This window comes from Camelus dromedarius, chromosome 5 (genome assembly GCF_036321535.1).
Source record: "Camelus dromedarius isolate mCamDro1 chromosome 5, mCamDro1.pat, whole genome shotgun sequence".
NCBI lineage: Eukaryota > Metazoa > Chordata > Mammalia > Artiodactyla > Camelidae > Camelus > Camelus dromedarius.
The window spans coordinates 20,834,359-20,860,550 of NC_087440.1; the positions used below are offsets into that span (position 1 = coordinate 20,834,359).

Here is a 26,192-nt window from a genome sequence, read left to right on the forward strand (position 1 = left end):
TGGAGTACATAGTGACAAACTTACATGAAATGGACAAATTCCTAGAAAGATCTAAACTATTGAAACTGACTCACGAAGAAATAGAAAATCTGAATAGACCTTTAACAGGTAAAGAGGTTGAATTAATAATAATGAAACCACCTACCCACAATGGAAAGCCCAAGCCCAGATGGCTTCAGTGGTAAATTCTACCAAACATTTAAAGAATTAATGCCTACTTTTTTTTTTTTTTTTTACAAACTCTTCCAAAAAAATAGAAAATGAGAGAACATTTCCCAATTCATTCTTTGAGGTCAGTATTACTCTGATACCAAAACCAGGCAAAGACATCAGAAAAAAATAAAAACCAATGCCTCTTATGAATACAGATGCAAAAACCCTCAGCATAATACTAGCAAACAGAATCCAGCAACACATAAAAAAGATAATTCACCATGACCAAGTGGGGTTTATAAATGTCTGGAATTCCAGGTTGGTTCAAAATGTGAAAATCAATTAATAAAATACACATATCAGTAGAATAAAGGACAAAAACCACATGATTATGTCAGTAGACTCAGAAGACCCATTTAACAAAATCCACTACCCCTTCATGATAAAAATACTCAAACTAGGAATAGAAGGAAACTTGCTCACCCTGATAAAGAGCATCTATTAAGTAAAAAAACAAAACAAAACAAAAACCCACAGCTAATATGTTAAAAAAAAAAAAAAACTGAGCTCTTTTCCCTGAAGGAACAAGACAAGTATTTCTGCTCTTGCCACCTTTATTCAAGTCAAGAAAATGAAATAAAATACACCCATTGTGGAAAGAAGTAAAACTATTTCTATTTGCAGGTGACATGATCTTTTATATAGAAAACCCTAGGGAATACACTGAAAAATTATCAGAACTAATAAACAATTTCAACAAGATTGCAGGATACAAGATTAATATACAAAAATCATTTATATTATTAGATGTTAGTGATGAACAATCCAAAAATGAAATTAAGAGAACAATTCCATTAACAAGCAATAGCATCAAAAAAAATATGTAGGACTAAATTTAACAAAGAAATGCAAAACTTATACTCTGAAAATTACAAAACAATGTTGAAAAAATAAAGAAGACCTAAATAGATGGAAACATAGCCAATGCTTATAGACTTAAGATAGCAGTACTCCTGAAATTGATTTACAGGTTGAACACAGTCCCTATCAAAATCTCATCTGGTACTTTGTAGAAATGGACAAGCTGATTCTAAAATTAATATGGAATTGCAAACAATCAAATAGTCAAAACAATCTTGAAAAGAACAGAGTTGGAGCACTTGCTGATTTAAAAACTCACCACAAAGTGACAGTGATAAAGACATTATGGTACTGGCGTAAGGACAGAAATTTAGATCAATGAAATAGAGTTCAAAGTCCAGAAATTAATTGTTGTGTTAGGGTCAACTGATTTTGGACAAGGGTACCAAGACAGTTCAATAGGGAAAACAGTCTTTTCAACAAATGATTTGGGGACAACTGGATTGGATATTGTAAAATAATAACCACTCCTGAGTTATATATGTGTCTTTTGTTCTAATGAAGCAACTCTTGGTGGGCTCCTGAATAGCTTCAGGATGGTGTTTAGGTCAGCAGAAAGACCAAGCCATGATTAGAAGTTCAGAACTTTCAGCCCTGTCTCCTATTCTCCAGGGAGTGTGAAGGGCTGGAGATTGAGTTAATGACCCATCATGCATAAGTGATGAACCCTCCACTAAAATTTAAAAATTAGGGGTTCAGAGAGCTTCTGAGTTGGTGAACATGTGGAGGTGCTGAGAGTGGTGCACTCTGAAACAGCATGGAATCTCTGTACCCTGTCCCACATGACTTGCCCTGTGTATCTCTAAATCTGGCTGTCCATCTGTATCTTTTGTTACATCTTTTGTAATAAACTGGTAAACATAAGTGTCTCCCTGAATTCTGTGAGCTCTTCTAGTAAATTATGAAACTCAAAGAGGGGGTGATGATAGGAACCCCAATTTATCACTGTTTAATCAGTAGTACAGGTGACAGCCTGGGATTTGTGACTGGCTTCTGCAGTAGGGGCAGTCTTAAGAGACTGAGCCCTAACTTCTGGGGATCTGATGCTAACTCCAGGAGGGTATCAGAACTGAATTGAATAATAGGACACCTCTTAGATGGTGTCTAGGAGAACAGCTTGATATGTGGAAAGACCACACACCTGGTATGAGAAGTAAGATAGTCTGAGAATGAAAGTGAAACACAGGAGGAGTATGTCTTTCTAAGACAACTACACACATGCAAAAGAATGAAGGTGGATGTTTATCTTCCACTGTATATAAAAATTTACTCAAAATGGATCAAAGACCTAACTGTATAAAATTCTTAGAAGAATACATAGGTGTAAGTCTTTGTGGCCTTGGATTAGGTGATGGTTTTTTAGATATAACACCGAAACCACAAAATGAGACAGATAAATTGGACTTCATCAGATTTAAAAACTTTTGTGCTTCAAAGACCACCATCAAGAAAGTGAGTAGACAACTTGCCAAAGAATAGGAGAAAATATTTACAAATCATACATCTGATAAGGGACTTTATCTGGGATATTTAAGAACTTTTATATAACTCAATAATAAAGAGACAGATAACGCAGTTGAAAAATCAGCAAAGGATCTGAGTAGACATTTCTCCAGAGAAGATATACAAATGGCCAATAAGCATATGAAAAGATGCTCAACATCACTCGTCATTACGGAAATGTAACTCAAAACTGTAATGAGATACCACTTCACTCCTTCTAGAATGGCTACAATCAAAAAGATAGCTAATAACAAGAGTTGGTGAGAATGTGGAGAAATTAGAACCCTCATATGTTGCTGGTAGGAATATAAACTGTGCAGCTCCCTTGAAAAACTGTCCATCAGTTCCTCTGGACTGCTTAAGATTAAACATGGAGTTATCATATGACCAGCATTTCTACTCCCAGTTAAAGACCCAAGAGAGATAAAAACATATGTCTGCACAAAAACTTATACATGAATGTTCATAGCAACATTATTCATGATAACCAAAAAGTGGAAACACCCCAAATGGACAATCAACTAATGAATAACTAAATAAAATGTGGCATATCTATACAATGGAATGTTAACAACAATAAAAAGGAATGAAGTACTGATACACGTTACAACATGGATGAGCTTTGAACACATTATGCCAAGTGGAAGAAGCCAGTCACAGAAGACCACTTATTGTATGATTCCATTTATATGAAATGTTCATTCAGAACAGGCAAACCTATAGAGATAGGAAGTAGATTAGTAGTCTGCTAGGGCTAGGAGAGTTGGGAGTGGGAGGTGGGGGGACAGGAAATGACTGAGTATGGGTTTTTTTGGTGGAGTGGTGTAGGACTGATGAAAATGTTCTAATACTGATTGTGGTTATGGTTGCATAACCTTGTGAATGTACTAAAAACCATTGAATTTTGCATTTTAAATCAGTGAATTTTGTGGTATATTAATAATGTTTCAATAAAGCTGATATAAAAAATTTATTCATTCATCTGTTCACTTAGTATGTACTCTGTGCGAAGCTGGGTAGTAGAGTCCCTTCCCTTCACGTACTTACAGTCTAGAGGTCAGACAAGCAGACATAGACAGTATAGCCTAAAGATGCTGAAATGAAGTTCATACGTATATTATATGCTGGTGCCATTATGTATAGTTTTGAGAACCTGTTAAAATTAATCAGGAATAAAATGAGGGTTGGCTTGGTTTGACATTACTTCTATACAAGAGAGTCCTACTCTATAGTGTCATTGAAATTATTTACATGCCTTTTATACTGGGAGTTCCTAAAAGTTTATAAAATGGTTGTCCCAGGGACTTTGAGTTGCTCCTGTAATATTTCTAGACCTTACTTCTAATCTTACTGTGCATAAATATTCTTGTGAATGGAGAGTCATGATCAGACCTTAGAGTGTATAGTATATGACAGTTTTTAAAAATTTGCTTACCAGTTAGATATGACCTAGAAGACTGTCTAATTTACCATAAAGGTTGTTACAGCCCCAGTTTCTGGACTGTACTCAGGATCCTTATCTGAATGACACTTTATTAGGTCTCATTTCGTATGTTCTATGCTTGACAGCCTGGTTCTGTCTTTCTGTTTTTTCACAGCAATTATTTTGAATTATTAACATTCTCTTCAAGCATAACCCACCCTGCTCCCCTCATTTTTAGAGATTATTTTGCCTAATTCATCACAGAATATGTGGAAGCTGTGAGGTACAAGACTCTTTGAGCTTCACATTTCCTTCTCTGTCTCCGTCACTGGTTCCTTTTTCTTTCCCTGACACACTGGTGTTCTGGCATTTATCCAGTTCTCTCAAACTACCCATCTTCTCTGGGCAGTCAGCTCCTAGCTTTGTTAACAATACACAAATCTCTTACTTTCTATAACTGACCTCTATTAAACTCTACCCCTAAATTTCTAATACAAGTTGCATGTCCTGTAGATGAATCAGTACAATAATCCTCAAACTTGAAATTATTTTCCCTCATGCTTTTGTCTTAGGTTATATTAATGCAGTTTACCTTGTTCATTGAGCTTCAGCTAAAAGTCTTCCTTCACTTTATTTTTCGTGTAATCTGTCTATTCTGTCTCTTAAAGTTTAATTTGAAATCTTTCCTCTTTTTTGAATTATCAGACCTGGTGCTTTAATTTGAACCCTCCTCATCTTTTACCTGGTCTATAGTATTCACGACCTAATTGATCTCCCTGCCTCTCATCTCTTCCATAAATCAGCATCTATTGGTGAACAGCATTATCTTTCCAAAACACAGGTCAAATCACGTAGCTCTCATGCTTGAAAACCTTTGAACTACCTGCCACGCTCCACTGCCACCCATTATCTAATAATGAGTCAAATTTGAATTCCTTTATGTGACATGCAAGACTTTAGTGTACTTTTCTTGTCTCAGCATGCCTCCTGCCTCAGCCTACCTTTTAACTCATATCCTCTAGCCTGTTAACTCTATTAATCATCTTTTATATATGCTTGATCCTTCACACTTTGTGTCCTTCTCGTAGAATGCTCTGCTCGTGTATTTAAAATCTAGTGATTTAACTCTCATGAAAAGCCTCATGAACAAAATTTTCACATCTTCTGTGTATCTGCAGCAATTTGTCTATAATATGAAGGTCATCACATTGTATTACAATTTTTTGTTTATGTATCTGGGCTCTGAATTCCTTGAGGGCATGAATCTTACTTATCTTGTATTCCTAGGGCTTACTTTAGTACTTGGCACATAGTAGGTCTTCTTGTCTGTGTTTTGTCATAGTCTTTATTCATCTTTTAGTTTTAATATTTATTTACAAGGTGTTACTTGATTTGAAAATCTGCTTCAGTTATTTCCGGCATAATGGATAAGAACAAAGGCTCTAGAATCAAACTGCTCCATCATTTTCCAGCTGTGGGGTTTGGATAAAGTACTTACCCTCACTAAGCCTCCATTTTCACATTGGAAAAATAGGGAAAATGATAATACTTATTATTAAGTTGTGAGGATTAAAAATATGTGAATCACTTAATGTAATGCCTAGCACAGTATGTTTCATATTATGCGTGCTTTATTGGCTATTATTATCTCTATTTGTTCTTTCAAAAATATCAATCAATCACTGTTTGCCAGGTACTGCAGGGTAGGAAACAGAACAAGATGGATATGGTCCCTGTACTCATGGAGTACCTGGGATACCTCAGTTTATACTAGTTATTATAAAAGTTATTTTAAGAATTGTTCTAAGTGGTGGTGAAGAGTTATGGTTTCAGTTAAATTGTAGTTTCTCCATGCTTCCAAAAATTTGTACGTATTTATTGAACTAACTTTATTAATTAGTTTCATTAATTGCATATATCTAAAATATAAGAGCAGTAATATACTATGTTATAAAGTATGAGATAAGAGCTCATTAAGCTCTTACGTAAAGCAGCAAAGATGTACCAGTGAATCCTAAGAAATTTGCTACTGACTTTGTGTTTTGGTTACCCAATAAAAGGTCTAGTTTATTTGATTTTTATCTTTTTTCTTTTTTAAAAGTAGGGTGGTTTTAGTATCAAGAGACAAATAGTATTTTGGTATAACTTATAAAGACATTTTAAAAAGAGCATTCCAAGAGGAGTTAAATTTAGTATGGCCTTTTGTTATTATATGGTTAAAATGCCTTTGTAATAGAGATTCTGCATTTGAATGTTACATGATAAGAAGGTGGAATCTTGAAGAATGGATAATAAGAAGAAAATACTTTTTAAGTGATTTTTTAATTGTTTCTGTGAAGCTGAGGAAAAGAGTAAGTTGCTAACTGACCATCGTTTTATCCTTTCATTCTTACTACAGTTTGCTAGATGACACAGTTTTATAAACATACGTAAAATATATGAAAGTGATGAACATACATTGTACACATTGTAAATTATTGTTCCCATTGCACCTATTCTTGCTAGTTAGGACCCTTTTCAACAAAAGCACAGAGAACGAGAGAACAACATGATAATCCAGATACAAAAGAGGAGTGTGGAATTATTAACTAAATTAAATCTGGGGTGAGGGTGGGTATGGCTCAGTGGTAGAATACATACTTAGCATGCATGAGGTCCTAGGTTCAATCCCCAGTATACCTCCATTAAAAAAAATAAATTAAATCTGGATTGTATTTATATTTTAAGTCAGTCAGTGGACTAATTCTTTTCGTTTTTTTTAATTCTGTTTGAATATTATGATATATTTCTTATCATTCTATCAAAATTTGTCCTTCTAGCTCTTGGTCTGTGATTTTGTCGCTTTATAGGCAGCTTCTTCAAAGATTGCCCTCATTGTCTCATATTCCATTTACTGTTTAACTCTGTTATAGATTGGCTTCTGCCTGTTCCACTCACTAATGACTTCCTAATTTTTTATATTAATGAGCACGTCTCAACTATTGTATAGCATTTGTCACTGGCCACTTCCACCTTAAAATGCTCTTCTCTTTTGAATTCTGTGATGTATATCCCTTTCTTGTAGTTTACGCCTGCCTCTCGGGCTGTTGCTCTGTTTCCTTCATGGGCCTTTTTATTTCTGCTCATGCTTTAAATATTGCATTTTCCAGAATTCTATTAGGTTTCTTTTCTTCTCATTCTTTTTTTCTTTCAACTCAGAAATCTTAAATTCATGTTGATAGTTCCATCTACCTTCCATGAACGAATCATTCCCCAGTATATTTCTGAAACTTAGCTTTTTGTCTCAGCACCAAGCTTGAAATTACAATTGTCTCCTGAATTCAGCTGGTTGTCCTCAAACTCAACATTCTAATATCCCCTAAAACAACCTACTATATTCTCTTATTTTGGTACTTTTTATTCAGTTGTGCCAATTTCTAGTCAAAAACTACATCGTTAGTATCTCTATTAATAGGATTTATCCAATTTTTTTCAATCTCTAATACTTAAGCTCAAACTCTTGTTCTCTCTCTTGTGATATTGTAGCTGTCCCCAGAGTGACCTTTACACCCCAGTATTGACCTCTTTGTAGTTGATCTTCTTCATTGTTACCATAGTGATACTCTAAAATGGAAAGTTTTAAATGTTTTTCTTTATCTTAAAAGCTTTTAAATGTTTCTCATTACCCAACAGTAGTTTTCAAATACTTCCCATCCATGGCCTGTCTGCTTTTGGGTGATTTAGAGAACTTTTGAAAAGCTCATATCCTGTATTTTCCCCCCATTTAGATTCTGAATCAGTGTAAAGTTTAGGAGTTTTCAGAAAGTTTCTCAGGAACATTGATATATGTGGTTCAGATTTCTTATTATGGAGTCCAAGACCCTTCAGGATCCGGTACCTACCTGTTTCTCCAGCATCATCTCATTCTGTTCTCCCTCCTTTCCCTCCTGTGCTCCAGCCAGAAGCCCTCTTCTGGCCCTGGAATCCACCAGTCCTGTTCCTCTCTTAGGTGTTTTGTTTGCATTTATTGAATCAGGGCAGGACCCCAGGTCTCTGCTCCAGCAGAGCTGCTTCCCTTAGCATCCTAGGCACTAGCACCTCCTTGGATTTTCACATGTGGAACTCAGGTTGAAAACTACTAAGCAAATTCAAATCAGTAAGGCCCAGAAAGATGAAGTGACTCACTGAGTCATATAATGGTGAATGGCTGATCATATCTAAAGTTCAGGGTTTATATTCCTAACATAGTTTTTATTTATTGCTCTTCTGTGCTTTCATATGTATCATGTCTGGTCAAGTTGGTTTGAAATGACCTCTTGATTCTTTCCTTCCTAAATAAATTATCATTAACTTGTTCCCTCATTCATTTATTTATTCACTTAGTAAACATGTATTTGACTACACAAAGAGCAGTGTAGAATATGGGGGGAGGTGGGTAGAAAATTTGAATGATGCAAATCTCCTATCATTAAGGTTCTTAAGACAGGTCCTTTATATTCAACCATAAAATACAGAAAAACAAATTATTAAATTTAAGAAGAGAAACCATAGTATAACCTTTTTCACTGTTTTCTTTCTTTCATCCAGGGAAAGACCATGTTTGTAGATTTATTGGATGTGGGAGAAATGATCGATTCAACTATGTGGTCATGCAGTTGCAGGTAGGTTACTTTGAAAATGGATCTTAAAATTGTCCAGTTTTGATCAAAGTACCTAATTATGATATATATGAATATAATTAGCAACATTTAGTATCATCTCACAGTGTTTTATACTATGCAGATAGAACTTTACTTAAATAGACCTGATAATAAATTTTTCCAAAGATGGAAGAGTTTTCCTTGTCAACTATTGCAGTTGATCCATATCTTCATTGATAGTCTTTGTTGCAGAGTTTTTAACTCCCACGTGGGTTGCCAGATATGAGTCTTGTCCTGTCCTTATCCCTTCCTTCTCCACCTTTTATTACCTTAAGGATTCTTAGTTTTTTTTGCAAGTGCAACCTTGACTGCTTGAAAATTTAAGCTTAGTATAAGATAGGGAAGAAATGCCATTCTTCTTTCTCTTTTCATCATTAACATAGCTCTGTTCCATATCCTTTAGATGGAAAGTGGAGTTGAGCTGGGGTAGCAGAGGAAAGAAATTCAGAAAGGATACATTGGAGTAACGACTGCAGCAAGGAGAAGAGGAAATTATTCCATTCTCTCTGGCACTGCCTCTGCCCCTGAACACACAGACACACAGCTCTGAACCTGCGGTCACCATTGAAGTGTAAAAGCCATGGTTCCCCTTGCTGTTTAACTTAGAATTCTCAGGGTTTTCCTTCATCTTTAGCAAAGTTTGTTTTAGGCATTTGGCTCTTTTATTTTCTTTCACCCTAACTTCATAGTAGTGATTTCAGAGACAGAGATCCTGGCCTCAGTGTGTCCTCTTCTTGTTTCCCTCAGCATTTGATTTAAATCTATAGATAGTAATCTCTCTGTAGAGTATACCTTCAGATCTTTGAGTCATGTAATTCACTGTCTCTTGAGCCAGCATGGTTTTGTTTCTTGAAGCAACTGTCCTGGTACTTTTTAGGTCATTAATATGGATCTTGCTTTCTCTCACTTTGGCCAGTAATAATGTAACTTTTTATATGATATTTTATTATTTTCTTCTGGATTTATCATGCATCTTAATTGATCCTTACCATATCCCCTAAGAGGATAGGACAGGTTTTACCCCATTTTCCAAATGAAGAGACTTAAGCTCATGGAGGTTTGTGGTTTGCCTGGGACTGACTAACTTAATGGTGTTAAGACTTGATGGAAGCCTGAGGCCAATATTCTGGCACAATAAGGGAAAACTCTTTATTGTCTTTAGGCTACTACTGACTTGGGAATGTGAACAGAAGCTTTAATTTTAGCCAACAGAGTCTCTCTCAGTCTTAGCATATACTCGTTTTTATTTTGTCTCCACCTATTCATTTTAATTTTATATGCACTTACCTAAATCTCACTTTCTGGAAATGGGAATGCTCTTAGTCTGAGAAAACTAAGGAGGCTGGTGTATATTAGGTAACAATGGCTTTTGTGGCCTTTGGCAAGCTCCTCTGGACTTGTCTAAGAAACCTTTCCATTTGACTTGCATGCTGTATTTTTTCCTGTCATAAGAATATTAACCCACCGTTAACCCTTCATCCCCAGTTATGGCTGACTTGATTTGGGACAAGATTAAAGCTGGTATAACTACTAGAGGGTTCTCTGTCTTATTGGACATATTGAAGATAACTACTGGGTTTCTGCCATATGTTTTGTTAAAATTTATATGCTCAGACCCAGCTTCTCACTGACATTTCTGATTTCTTCTAAAACCCTCATTATTCTTAAGTTAATTTTATTCTTTTCCTCCTGGAGATTCAATTATATAATATATGCCTTAAAATTTTTAAAGGAATAATCCTATTTCTGTTGTAGAAATTCCAGTTATTTACCATTAAAGTGGGTCTAAAATCTAATAGGATTCAAGGAATCATACACATTTCTTTTCTCATTTCTACTGGGAAGACCTTGGCCAGGTCTCATTGGATATCCTCATTGAGGCTTTACGTGATGGTCCTTAGTATCGCCAAGGGTGATGTTTTGTGGTAAGCATATCACCTAGGAAGCAGCAAAAAAATGTTTTGAATCGTGTAACCAGTACAGATCTGGCTCTAGACTGCCTAACATCAGGGCTGCCGTATATTTTTTAACTTTTTATTATTATGGAAAAAATGAAGCATACACAGAAGTAGAGAGAATAGTATAGTGAATACTGATGTACTCATCATCCAGCTTCAGTAATTATCAGCATATGGCCAATCTTGTTTGAGGTGTATTCTCCCTTTCTTCCCTTTCCATCTTCCTCAGATGATTTCAAGGCAAATCCAAGGCATATTTTATTTGTAAGTGTATTAATATATATTTCTCAGAGTCAGGGATTCTTTTTTTCCCCCCATTAACCACAATACGCAGTATCTTAGTAACAGCATCAATTATCAAGTCAGTCTTTAGATTTCCTTGATTGTACCTCTCTCTTTTATCTTTTTATATTTGTTTTACTTGAATCTGGTTTCAGACACGGTTCACAAATTGTATTTGGTGGATATATACCTCTTAAGCCTCTTTTAATCTATGGATTCCGTCTCCTTTTTTTTTCCCTTACAGTTTTCTTTTTGTTGTTATTTGTATTGTCATTGATTAAAAACAGAGTCATTTGTCATGCAGAAGTTTCCATATTCTGGATTTTTCTGATTGTCTTCCTGTAGTGGTGTTTATTTAACATGTTCTTCTGTCCCCTGGATTTCCTATAAACTTATGATTAGATCAGATTCCAGTTTTGTTTTATTTGTCCAGAACACTTCAGAGGTGAGTTGTGTGCTTCCTATTTATATCACATCAGTAGGCAGTGTCTGGTTGTCTTTCTTTTAGTTATATTAAGATTAATCAGTGAGGTTCAGGTGCTGTCAGCCTCTCCATCCATTTTAAAGTTCCCGCTGATTTTTCTCTTAGGTTTTATCAACTTGTTAGTAATCACTGCCTAGATTCATTACTTCAGTGGGGTTGCAAATGTAATATTGTAATTTTGTAATTTCTTCTTTGTTCATTAGCTGGAATTCTTTAAAAAGAGCTCTACCAACTGTTAGGTTATCCTGAGGTACATTTCACACAGAAGGGCAGGACTAATGATTCTTTCATTTATCAGTTTTCAGAATACCAAGTTGATTCCCTAATAGGGAACTTTGATAGCATCCTAACGTTCTGGTACAACACTATATACCAGACTTATTCTATATAATTCATTCTACAGAACTGGAATCAGCAATTTCTCCATTAAGCCCTGATTCTTCTTAATGAGAAATGATACTTAGAGACCTCAATCTAAATGCTATAGGTGCCTGCTGCAGTTGGGTTGATCATTGTTTTAAATTCTTTTCAGGTGGATAGGTTCAGGATATATATAATTTTTTTTAAAGAGAAATGTATCATGGTTCATATTGATATTTCCAGTTCAAATTTTAGTGATAGAATTGCTTGCTTATGACTTCTTTAATTTTATATTTTCATCTCTTTACTTAACATGTAAATGAAATGATATGCCTGGAATTTACATGAGAATGATCCAGTATATGTGTGTGGGAAGGGAGATATTGTGCGTTGTGTGGGAGAAGGTGGGGAGTGGGTAACAGATGAAACGAGATTAGCCATGAATTGGTAATTGTTAATTCTGAGTGATGGATAGGTATATGAGGGTTCATAATATTATTTTCTCTCCTTTTAAGTGTGTTTCAAATTTTTGATAATAAAATCCATTTGCATTTTTATTGGGATCATGTTAAATTTATAGAATTACTTAGGGAGAAATGAATTTGCTTTTTTATTTAATAGTTATTCATTCCTTATTACTATATATAAAGATTCTTCTCTCTTTTTTTTTTTTTGTGGCTGCAAAACAGTCAGTAAGATGACTGAACCATAATTTATTTAATCATTCACTTATCGATGGATGTACAGATTGTTTTCAATTTTTCTCTGTAAGAAATAATAATCATTGTAGTATATACCCTGTAGTATAATTTAGTGGATCAACCTGCATGTATTTACCATATTAACAACTTTTTCTTCATACTCTTGTCAGCCTTATATTTATCTTCTCAGATTTTGTTAACTGATAGTTTAGATTTATATTTTAAAAGATACAAAATTTTAAAATCATTATTAATATCATAAATCCACTTTAATTGATTTCCTATCAAAAGCTTTTATGATGATTGAAGTTGTTTACAAATAAAGTTCCAGTATTATCTTAGGTATATATTTGACCATCAAAATACTGATTTTTGAAGAAAAAAATTATTGAAATGCTAATAAAAGTTATTAGGTATTATAAAACTCATTGCTGTAGATTATCACTCATTTTACATTTGCTGAGAATGTAGAGAACAATAAAATAAATACCACTAACATTTAAAAGTAATAATAAAGATAACTACTAATTTATGCTGTGGGAAAACTGTATTTTTAAAGAAGATATGAATTTGATACAACATTGTAAAATGACTATAACTCAATAAAAAAATGTTTGAAAAAAAAAGATAGGAAGTATGAAGGCTCCTGACTTTTCTGTAAATTTTCAGTTCTTATACTACTTGATTACTGTTTAATATTTTACTTTAATTGATATTTAAGTAATTTAAGAATTTATTACTTTTTCAAAACTCTCTTTAGTTGAGGTGATGGTGTTAATGGTATTAACCCCAAACATACACTATAAAATTTTGGGTAAAGAGAGATTGGGATCCTTAAATTCCCTTGTGATACAGGAGCCAGTTTCCATTCTTTGGGAGGTGGAACTGCTGCATTGTAGCCTTGCTTTTCTCATCGGATTACTGGTTTGTTACCTATGAAATAAGGAATCTTCTGGGTAGAGAACTGTGAAGTGGAAAAAGAACTCTTTGGAGTCAGACAGACTTAGATTTGAAGAACAACTTTACCTTAACAGGTTAACATTATTTAAAATCTCAGCCTCAGTTTCTTCATCTGTAAAACAGGAATAACAAATTCTATTTAGGGAACTGTGAGGACTAACTAAATGCACTCAGGAATGTAATACATCTGGCACAGGCTAGATAAATTTGTTCCTTTTATCTACTGCTAAAAGTAATTGAGTGTTTCATGTCATTTTTTGTTTATAATAACAATAATTAGCATTTATTGAGTACTTACAATGTGCCAGACAGTATTCTAAACACTACATGGGTCTTGTTTAACCATTACAAAATACTGTAAGGTAGGTATTGTTGGGGTTATTTTATAAGGAAACTGTGACACAGGAAAGTTAAGTAATTTGTATAGGATATATGTTAGGTGATAATGAGGAATTATTGCCCTGTGCATATATATTTTATATGTTTTTTAAGTAATCAAGACTATATTTTGTTATGACATCAGTGACAAAGGGAAACATGATGACTCAGAAACATAATTATATGTTATAGACACGGAAGAGACAGAGAAAGACAAATGCTGTACAGTGAACTAGAGAATAAAACAAAAAAACAGACACAGATGTAGGGAACAAACTTGTGGTTACCAGTGGGGAGAGGGGTGGGGGAGGGGCAACTTAGGAGTAGGGGATAAAAAGGGTTATTATGGGATTGTATGAAATCATGTGTGTGAAACTTGAAAATTGTAAAGCACTATGGAATTTAAACAATCACTCAAAAAAAATTTGAAAGAAACTATGTTTAAAAAAAAACTTTGGCTATTCTTAAATTTGTCTGAAACATTCATACATTATCTTAAGAGATTCTCTTTTCTGGAGTGAAAGGATCATGATTTGGGTAAAATCCTTGCTGTTTCAGTCAAAACATTTTTTTAATGGTAAGTGAATAATTCCCTACTCTTCTCTTATAATATACATTTAGTACCATATTAGAAAATGTGTATTTGGTCTCCCTAGGGTCGGAATCTGGCGGATCTACGTCGTAGCCAGTCCCGGGGCACATTCACCATTAGCACTACTCTTCGATTGGGTAGACAGATTCTGGAGTCTATTGAGAGCATCCATTCTGTAGGATTCTTGCACCGAGACATCAAGCCGGTAGGGGCCCTTTTCTTGCCAGAGCACAGAATGAGTTTACTTGATACTGTAATATTACAATCGGACACAGTAAATTACAAATGTAGCTTTCTATATTAAATACAAGGCAATATTTTAACATCTGTAGCAAAAATGTAAGTTGAAGCAAATTATAATTAGTATAATTATAAACTATAACTTGTAATCAAGAGCTTTTCTCACACAATGAAAATGTTGGTTGGCAGCCAAATTAAAAATTATTAATGCTTGACTGTTATTATTATGTGTTAACATTGCTAGCTACTTAGTCTTACACCTAAATTGATAGTTATTCTTTGGATTTCTTTTTCTTGATATTGGTTAAAAATATATACATATGTTGCTTTTAAATGTTGTCATTGGGTTCTTTGAACTATTTCTGAAGTAACAAATTATGTTGATAAGAGACTATCAGTTGTGAAAGAGCTTATTTGTTTTCCTGAGTGCTACAGTGCCAATATATAGTATTTTTCTATTGTTTTTCTTAGAAATTGTTATTTTCTTAACTGTGAAATGTGCTTTTATTTTCTCCTTGGTTTTTTGTATTGCTCACAAGGGGAAATCACCCATTTCTAATTAGCTATATTTACTATAAATTTATCGTATGTTGATTGTTGTAGTTGAAAATTATACCCATCTGGTGCTACATGATTTCTAAAATTGAATAGTTTACACGAAAATGCTAACTAAAATTAATATAGTTGAGTCAGACTTAATGTAATGTAGATTTCTCCTGCTCTTATTTTTATGTCAAATTAAATGTTGTTATTTGAGAAGCATGGTGAGTGAAGAGTTTCCATTTTGATCAGAAAGCTCCCTAAGTAGAACAGTATTTTAAAATAAAAAATAACAATTCTACAACAAGTTGATTTTTGCCTTTATAAATTCCCTTGCTTATATACCCACCTTTGCAAGTTTGTGGTCATTTAATGTTACATTTATTTTCATTAAGGGAAGAACACAAAGTGAAATTTCCTTAAGTCTGTTTTGAAATGTTTCCTTGAATTGTATTTCAGTGTTTACACTTCTTGAAATTCAGCTTCATGATGCTTATAGGAAATTCATTTCAAATTCTGAACTATGTATTTTGCTTACTCCTAGTTCCTTCCATTTAAAAAATTATTTTTATTTATATCTTTGGGGTGATAATTAGATTTACTCATTTAAATGGGGGTACTGGGGATTGAACCCAGGACCTTGTGCATGCTAAGCACCCACTGTCCCACTGAGCTATATCCCTCCCTGCCTGTGGTTCCTCTAATTTTAAAAAATAGAGATTGAGTGTTCGTTTAAGCAGTGACTTAGACTGGAATTTCAAGGAACTTGGAGTACTGATTCCAGTTAAGTCAGTGTTATGTTTTATGTAACTTTATACAGTGATGTACATTTTTTGTTGCTCAAAGTTCACCTGATCCTACATATTAATAGAACCCACGGAAAAATTATTATTAATTTTTATTAAAATTAGTATTAATATCCAGTAAACATCATTGACTAGTATATTTGGAACATGTATATTCTATAGAGTTTAAATAGAAGAATTAAAATAGAGGAAGGATAAGATGTAAGAACTAAGTATAATGAAAATATTTTCTGTCTTCCTTTTTCCAGTCTAACTTCGCCATGGGTCGCTTTCCTAGTACGTGTAGGAAATGTTACATGCTTGATTTTGGCTTGGCTCGACAGTTTACCAATTCCTGTGGTGACGTGAGACCAGTAAGTTTTTTCATATTGTTATTATTAAATATTTGAGAATTAACTTATTATTTATAGTATCACTCTTTTTAAAGGAATGCTAAGTGTGTGTCAGAATGGATGTCATCCAAGAAGTAGCATGTAGAGTTATTCTTTTAGAAAATATCTCTTCATTGACAATTCTGTATTGATATGAGGTTGTCATTATACTTTCCTTACTTCTTTAATCAAGCTTTCCTTTAATTCTGTGGACATATTTATAATGCCTAATTTGGAATCTTTTCCTGTTAAATCCAACATCTAGTCACTCTTGTAGGCAGTTTCTGTTGCCTACTTTTTTTTACATGTATGGGTCATACTTTCCTGGGTTTTTGTTTTTTTTTTTTTGCATGCCTTATAATTTTTTTTGTTGGAAACTGGACATTTCAGATAATATAGTGTAGCAAGTCTGCACACTGGTCCCCCTTCCAGGGCTTGTTAGTGTTATTTGCTTGTTTATTTGTTTTTTAACTGGATTATTCCCCCCACCCCAACACCAACCACCACCCCAACACACAGTGTTGTCTTTGTTGTTGCTCCTCAGGGAAGTGCAGCTTTGGGTCTGCCCACTGGTCACCCTGGAATAACAGTGGTACTGGTAGGGCTCTGTTCTACACTTTCTCCAACCACATCCATTTATTTTGCTGGCTGATTGCTGTATTGTTTACAGCAGTGCGCTGAGGCATAAATTCCTTGACAAACTAATCCAGTCAAACTGTGGCTCCTAAAATGGAATAGTTTCTGAAGTTAGAGCTTAATATTCTGACCCCAGAAGGGCTCCCCCAAGCTGTCTTATTCCCCTGGTTTTCACCTGGCCACCCTAGTCTAGGCTATAGCCTCATTAGATCCACACATCTCCTCCCAACTCCCTTACCACAAGCTCCTTTATTTTTGAGAGGGGTCTTAAGTTCAGTTAACTTCACTGTTGAAAATGTAATAAGTTCCTTTGGGAAGAGATTGGGAGACATCATTTTTACTGCCTTCTTCTGTCCCCAGGTCAAATGTCTGAAAGAGGGCTCTGGAGTTGGGGATAAGGACTATGACAAGCTTCTCTCTGAGTGACAGCTTCTCTTTAGGAGCTGGACCCTTAGGTTGAGATGGGGTCAACCTGGGGTCTCTTGGCTTCCCTCTCCTGATGTAGAACCACTGCCTTGTGAGCCAGGAGAAGGGCTTTTGGGGTCCCAATATTCTTGGCCCACCATGCCCAAGGTAGAGCCTCCATTCCATGAGGAGAAGCTGGGTGCAAGAAAGGAGCCTTCCTCATCAAAACTAGGAAATTGTTGTTGGCATACTATTATTAACTCAAGTATAGACCCTGATCAGATTTCACTATTTTTTGCATGCACTTTTTCTTGGGGGAAGGGGTAGTATATGAAATTTTACCACATGTATAGATTCATGTAACCAACACCATAGTCAGGTTGCAAAACTGCTCCATCACCACAAAGAAACTCCCTCAAAACATGAATGTGTATTTATTTATCAAACTTAAGATATAGGATCATTAGTCAGAATGCATTACAAAGGGATTGATGGGTCATGTCTTGTTACACTAGTGATACTAGTGAGTTGTTATGTGGTTGGTTTTGGGAGCCTGTATTTATCACCTTCAGGATGTATGTTCCATTAGATAAGGATGTGAGGTACAAAGAAGTTCTGAAATATATATGTTTACAATACTTTGATCCATAGTTTCAGAGCTGAACTTCTGTTTCCTTAATGATTTGGATCTGCATATTCATTTTTTTCCCCTCTGGTTTAGAGGATGCCCCAGTTTCCCTAGCCCTTCAGCTGGCATCTCACATTGGCCCTTTATGTCTGAGCTCTTGAAATCCCACAATTTCTCCTGCTGCTTCCTTCCTAACCATTCAGCTGAAACATCCAGTGCCTGGGGCTATAGTGACCTACTTAAGAAAAATTTTAAAATGTTACTTTCCAAAATTTCAGCTATTTTCTTATTTCCATTGAGGTTTTTGTTTCATAGTTCTCCATGCTTTTTTCACCTCCTGTTCCTCCCCCTTTGGTTAGCAGTAGGTCTGGGCTCATACCTAGAGTCCTTCCTCCTTCTGAATTTATTCTCCTAGGAGCTCATTCTGTCTCTTTCATCCCCTCCTTCACTGCTTCTATCCTTGTGCTAGTCTCATGGTTTCTTGTTTGGATTGTTAAAACAGTTTCCTCACTGGTCTCCCTACCTTCTCCTTCCAGGTCTATCCTTCATACTTCCTCAATAATGTTACTTCCTTTCTTAAAAATTTTTTATGAATTCCGTTAGCCTCTGCCTTATAAGCCAAACAACATAATTCCAAACTCTTTCCCCTAACACCTACAGTACTTTAGTCCCTTTTTGCATTGTTTACTGTGTTCTTTTTACTTAAAATGCATTTCCTTCTACTTACTGTAATTCTGTTAGTCCTTTAAGGCTCAGTTTATTTTTTCTTTTTCATTTTTATTTAAATATCTAGTTTTTTTCTTTCTTTTTTAATTGAAGTATAGTTGATTTACAATGTTATATTAATTTCAGGTGTACAACATAGTGATTCAGTATTTTAATAAATTATACTCCATTTAAAGTTATTATAAAAAATTGCCAATATTCCCTGGGCTGTACAATATGTGCTTGTAGCTTATTTATTTTATACAAAGTACTTTGTACTTCTTAATCACGTACCCATATCTTATCCTTCTCTGCTTTTCTCTCCACACTGGTAATCAGAGTTTATAGTCTAAGTCTAAGTCTGTTTCTGTTTTGTTATATTTATTCATTTGTTTCATTTCTTAGATTCCACATGTAAGTGATAGCATTTAGTATTTGTCTATCTTTGTTTTATTTCACTAAAAGTAATACCCTCCAGGTTCATCATGCTGTTGCAAATGGTAAAATTTTATTCTTTTTATGACTGAGTAATATTCTGAAGTGAGTGTGTGTGTGTGTGTATCTTCTTTATTCATTCATAAGTCGATGGACACTTAGGTTGCTTCTATACCTTGGCAGTTGTAATAATGCTGCTATGAACATAGAGGTGCATATATCTTTTCAAATTAGTGTTTTCATTTTCTTCAGATATATACCCAGGAGTGGAATATCTTGATCATATGGTAGCTCTATTTTTACTTTTTTGAGGACCCTCCATACTGTTTTCCATAGTGTCTGCAGCGATTTACATTCCCACCAACAGCGTATGAGGATTCCCTTTTCTCCACAGCCTCACCAACATTTGTTGCTATGTTCTTTTTGATGATAGCCATTCCGATAGGGATGAGGTGATATCTCACTGTGGTTTTGGTTTGCATTTCTCTGGTGATTAGCAATGTTGAGCATCTTTTCATGTCCCTGTTGGCCATCCGTATGTCTTTTTTGGAAAAATATCTGTTCAGGTTTTCTGCCCATTTTTTAATCAGATTTTTTTTATATATATTGAGTTGAATGGGCTATTTATATATGTTGAATATTAACCCCTTATTGGTCATATCATTTGTGAATATTTTCTGCTGTTTAGTAGGTTGTCTTTTCATTTTGTCAGTGTTTTCCTTTGCTGTGCAGAAGCTTTTATGTTTAATTAGGTTCAGTTTGTTTACCTTTGCTTTTGTTTCCTTTGCCTAAGGAGACAGATCCAAAAATATATTGCTATGATTTCTGTCAAAGAGTGTTCTGCCTATGTTTTCTTCTAAGGGTTTTATTGTTTCTGGTCTTACATTTAAGTCTTTAATCTGTTTTGAGTTGTTTCTGTATCATGTGAGAAAATGTTCTAATTTTATTCTTAGGTGTAGCTGTCGGCACCACTTTTTTGAAGAGACTGTCTTTTCTCCATTGTATATTCTTGCCTCCTTTGTCATATATTAATTGACAATAAGTGTGTGAGTTTATTTCTGGGCTCTCTATTCTGTTTTATTGATCTATGTGTCTGTTTTTATGCCAGTACCATCCTGTTTTTTGATTACTGTAGCTTTGTAGTATAGTCTGAATTCAGGGAGTATGATACCTCCAGTTTTGTTCTTTTTTCTCAAGATTGCTTTGGCTTCTAGGTATTTATTTTAATAAAACATGCTCTTAGGTTAAATACTCTTACTTTTTCTTTAAAGATGATTTGAAATATAATTTTTGAAAATATATATTCATATGGTTCAAAAATAAAAGAATTAAAAATTTATCAAAATTAAACACTTCTGCTCTTTGAAAAACACTATTAAGCAAATGAAAAGACAACTGCATTCAATTAAAAAAAGAAACATGCTATAAAAATTAGAAAAAGACAATCACAGACTGGGAAAAAGTATTTGCAAAACACACATCTAACAAAGGACTTTATTTCCAGAATTTCTGAGCAACTCTCACAACTCAGTAATAAAAAAAAAACAAGCCAATAAAAATAAGCAAAAGATTTGGATAAGCATTTCATTAAAGAAGAGGTACTACAGATGGCAAATAAGTACATTAACAAATTCTAAACATCTTTAGTTATTAGGGAAATGTAAAATAAAACCACAGTGAGATACCATTACACAGCAGTTAGAATGGTTAAACCTGAAAAACCAAACAGTTCTTGATCCACAGCAACAAGTGGAGTACTTTTCCTGGATAAAGACAATAAGCAGTTACTGGAGAATGGTCTCTAGTTCACACAGCTGATTGGTCTCTTAGAGCGCATCATAAGGACCATCCAGATCTGCAGAGGAGAGGAACCAACAATTAGTGACATCCCGGATTTGAAGCACTGAATAAAATAGTTCCCTTACCAAACTCCAGTATTTCAGGAACAGGCTTGGTAAAGTCAGGTGGAAGTCTTCAGCAGACTGAAGAACACAAGTCAGAAGAAGCAATGGCAAACCCCAAGTCCCTCGAGTCTCTTTCATGTTCACAGAATTCTGAAGCAGGATACATAAACATAGCTTCTCTGAAGGAAGCACGTCACATCCAAGAATAAGACCAGAAGTCAGAACTATAAAATCACTGGTGTCTAAAACTAGACTGATCAAAGCTGCTAACAACGCTGGGGTGTGAAGGTGGAGCCTGACGTGGAGAAGAGTTATGACAGGGCCTCACTGGACATCGACCAGGAGTCTTCAAAATTGCTGATAAATTCATCAAACCTGTTCTAAAAATGGGGGGAAAACCAGACAATTCTAAGTCCTGAGGAGGGACAGAAATCAGAGGTTGCCAGAGACTGGGAGTCAGGGGAAGGGATTAACTACAAAGGGCATTAAGGGAACTCATGGGGTGATAGAAATATTCTGTATCTTGATTGCAGTGGTAATTACATGACTGTATATCTTTGTCAAAACTCATAGAATACCTAAAGTATGAATTTCATTGTACATAAATTATACCTCAATAAGCTTGATTTGAAAAAATTTTAAAGATAAACAGTGAAACAAATCTCCATTTCACCCCTGCTATTCCAAATCCACTCACTTCCTGTACTTATCCTCCTTCCACCATGAAGGAGCTGTATTATTAATAGTTCCTTAATGTATTCTTCCCAAGTTTCTTTATACATATACAATAAATATGAATGTATATTCTCATTTTTCCTCTTTTGATTCAAGAGGTAGCATGATGTACATTCTTCATTTCTCTTTCTTTTACTTAACAGTGTATCTAGAAGATCTTTCCATGTCAGGATATAAAGCTGCTTCATTCTTTTTTGTAGCTGCAAAGTATATTCCATTATATGGATGTACAATAATTTATTTTAACAGTTTCCTATTGATGAACATTTCAGTTACTTCAGTCTTTCACTGTCACAAACACTAATGTGATGAATGAATTTGTACATCATTATTTTTGCACATGTGCAAGTATATCTGTAAGATAAATCCCCAGAAATGAAATTACTAGGACAAAGAGAATGTGTGTTTTCAATTTTGATAGATGTTGCCAAATTGCTATCAGTTGGGGGAGTTTCAAGAGATCACTTATCTCAAGGCCCAATTAAGTGTTGCTTTATTCTTAAGACTTTCTTTTTCTATAGTTCTTTTCCTTCTCCCCTCCCACCAAATAGAACTAATCCTTACCAGTCCTAGGCTTTCATAACTCAATTGTACTTTGCTAATGATATTTGTTATAATCTGCTTTGAATTAGAATTATTTGCATATAGAGCTGTTTTCCCCATTGGGTTGAGTTGTCTTTTCTGCATTACATAAGGTGGCTGGATTTTCTTGACCTGGTATTATTTCTTCGATAGATCACATAAACATCTCCCTAGGCAGCTGATCTCTCTTTACCTCTGTCTCAGCCTTTACATGACACAAGTAAGGTCAGAGCCAGGCCCAAGGACTCTTAATTGGAAAGAATCTTCTGGGCTCGTCTTGGCTAGAATCCATCAAGTTGACGTCTACTTGCCTAATTAACCATGGACCAGGCTGCAGTGTGTGGTAATAGGTCTGGTGATTTTCATCCAGACAGATATTAAAATGAAAATAACTGGACAGAATTTCATGTTACAAAAACATTTTTGTGCTAGTAAATGTTCTTGTCAGGTAAGAAATAGAAGTACAACCTCTGAAAGGTCAGTTACTGGAAAGAGTTGATAGTAGGCTTTCATATATCTTCTTAAACAATTTTCTTCTAGAAAGAGAAGTCTCTGACCTCAGAGTTCCATCAACTAAATGGAGAATATTAGATGTTCCTGTTAGTCATGATGTCTTAGGAAAATATTGAGATCTACTGTGATTGTCAGTGAATGACAGCTAAGAAAATAAAGGAGATTTAAATAGTTTGCAGAAACTTTTGATTACTAATATTTGTCATTAAATACAAAGAATATTTTAAAAATAGTTAAAACTTGAAACAAAAACAAAGAGTAACTAAAGGGGAAGAGATAATTTCATGGAAGAAGAAATAAAATAGATAACTAATTTGAACAGATTAATCATAGATTACAAAAATGAGCAAGTGAAGGAAGAACACATAGAAAGTGTATCTTATGCTATAGCATAAAACCAAAATGATTCTGGTAACTGAAGATTTTAAAAATAACATTCATTATTATCTTATCAGACTACAGCAGTAATACATGTTAATTGAAGATAATTTGAAATTAATGAAAAAGAAATAAATAAATCTGCTAATGAAGATTATTGGCTGTGATCATTTTCAAGTATTTTCAGTTTTCATATTGAGTCGTAGTACCATCAATGAATCTGTAGACTACTGACTTGATCTTTGTGAATCAGTCAATAGAAACAGTGTATTATTTCAAGTCAAAAGACCTTGGTTGATGCCTCGTTTTATCATCTATTGATTGTGTCCTCAGATGGGTTTACTTACTTCTCAGCCTATTTCTGTGCCTACAAAGTGAGTAAGACAAAGACACTGCTATCACAGAGTTTATATTCCAATAGAAGAAGACAGACAGAAAGTGAATAAGTAAAAATATGAATAAAATTAATTTTATGAAGTGAAAGGTGTTATGAGAGAAAAATAAAGCAGAGTAAAAGAATAGAGTAGCATTGCAGGGACAGGTAGTATTTTAGATTAGGATGATTAACGACTGTTTCTCTGAGGAGGTGACATTCAAGCAGAGGGCTTAATATGGAATAGAAGAGCTAACCATTGGAGGCATGCAAAGAGGTGACGATCTGGCTGGAGAGAATAGCAGTTACAAAGTCTTGAGCTAAAAACAAAATTGGTTGTAGGAGGAACCACAGGTAAATCCACTTTGGAATGAGACCAGTGCCAGCTCATAGACGGTCTTTTAAGCCAAATAAGTGGTTTGAATTTTATTCTAAGTTGAGCTCTCTGAGGACAGGGATCACATATTATTCATGTTGGATTATTCCCAGTACCTGGCACCCAATAACTTGAATTTATGAATATGTGAATTACATCCATAGGAAGAGATACAAATTGCCACCATCTTTGAATTGAGTTTGAATGACATAGCCAAGACATCTTGGCTAGCCAACAAAGAGGTTGGCATTTTAGATTGCTTAGAGATTCCTCATGGTTTTAATATACTTGCTTGTAAACAGAGACTGAATATTAATGTATCTACTGTGATGCTGGGCATGATGCTGGGTACATGAAGGCGCTTAATGTTTTCTAATGTACAGAGTTTGTCGTAAATGCCACTTTATTTTAAAATGTAGATAGGAAAAAAATGGGACTCACTGATATCTAAAATGTTACCAGTGTTTTTTTTAAATGTATGATTTAGATATATTCTCTCTCTAATTTCTATAATTTCACAATACAAAATTAGAAACTTAGTCTTTTCCTGTGACTGTAATGCACATGTTTCTCCCTTCTCCTTCATGGGCTCACGTGTGCTGAATCTAATGCTTTTTGAAGCTCATTTATTATTCTTTGCTTGGTTTTGTTGTAGCCTCGAGTTGTGGCAGGCTTTCGAGGGACAGTTCGTTATGCATCAATCAATGCTCATCGGAACAGGGTAGGTATTCCAACTAGAGTCATATCTGTGTAAGCATGCTGATGACTTGACTCAGATTGACTTCTTTCATCACAGTACAAAGGTGTGGAAAGTGCTTGGGAGCAGAGGGAAAGGTATTAGTAATACTAATACATGGTAAGGTGTGTAGTGGATAATAGATATGTGTAGCTGCATAGAAGATAAAATTGGATTTGCCAGAAAATATAATAGCTAAGTATATATATATAATACTTAGCTATTTTATATATATATATGTCTGTGAGGGATCTTGTGTCCTTAATTAGGTATAAGTATGTAGTAACAAATTTAACATAGAATTGTGAAGAAATGAAACATCTGTGTTCTATTTCAAGAAGTTATTTAGGCATTCATACTGTCCATACCTAATGAAATATAGGAGGTCATCACTTTATTTGGAATATATATCTAATCTATCATAGCCCCTCTCTATCAGACCTTTTGTTTTTGTGGAGCTCTGAAGTGTAGACAACTTAAAAATTTTTTTCCATCTTGGTAAATTATACCTTTCCTCTTGGGTTAAATTTTTTAAATCTCTCTCTTTTTTAAAACTTTGGCCCTTTTATTTTGCTCTGATTTTTTTTTCCCCTCATCCTGAACCTTAGTTATGAGTAGGAAAGATAGGTACTTTATGAATTCAGTTAAGAAATGATTCCTTGATGAAATAAAAAGAATTCTTTTATTTTTTTTTAAATAATCTCCTTTACTAGCAGTTTTTAAAAATTTTATTATTGAGTTATAGTCAGATTACAATGTTGTGCCAATTTCTGGTGTACAACACAATTTTTCAGTCATACATGAATATACATATATTCATTTTCATATTCTTTTTCACCGTGAGCTACTGCAAGATCTTGAATATATTTCCCTGTGCTATAGAGTATCAGCTTGTTTATCTATTCTGTATATACCTGTCAGTATCTATAAATCTCAAACTCCCAGTCTGTCCCTACCTACCTCCCTCCCCCCGGCAACCACAAGTTTGCATTCTATGTCTGTGAGTCTGTTTCTGTTTTATATTTAAGTTCATTTGTGTTCTTCTTTTTTTTTTTAGATTCCACATATGAGTGATATCATATGGTATTTTTCTTTCTCTTTCTGAAACTCCACTTAGAATGATAGAGAATTCTTTTCTTGATCTTCTGTTACCTTATTCTTGTTCTATGAAGCCAAAATTGCCTTAATTAAAATTTGACCAATGCTAAATATAATAGTAGGAGAATGCTGTGGTTTTATTTGCTATGCTCCAGTTAATTTGTTTTCTTATGATATGATTATAAATTGAAAATAGGAAAAGTATTTTTATCAATGTGTAACACTCTGCCAAGCATTTTAATTCATTCGGTTTGATTCATTGTTGCTTTATTTTATGACATCTAGTTAATTATTCTGCGTTGAATAGAAAGTACTCTTATTCTTTAGGTAGATTCTT

At 34.4% G+C, this 26,192-nt stretch overlaps 1 protein-coding gene across 3 annotated transcripts in view; it reads left to right on the forward strand.

The window, feature by feature from the left end:
* The window catches only part of TTBK2 (tau tubulin kinase 2), a 121,231-nt gene that overhangs the window by 49,582 nt on the left and 45,457 nt on the right, over nt 1–26,192 (forward strand). For all 3 annotated transcript variants that reach the window (XM_010994961.3, XM_064485674.1, XM_031453230.2), the window contains 4 exons: nt 8,567–8,640; nt 14,459–14,599; nt 16,229–16,333; nt 24,677–24,742. In XM_010994961.3, coding sequence (XP_010993263.2) covers nt 8,567–8,640; nt 14,459–14,599; nt 16,229–16,333; nt 24,677–24,742 — 386 coding nt within the window. The remainder of the gene's footprint in view (nt 1–8,566; nt 8,641–14,458; nt 14,600–16,228; nt 16,334–24,676; nt 24,743–26,192) is intronic.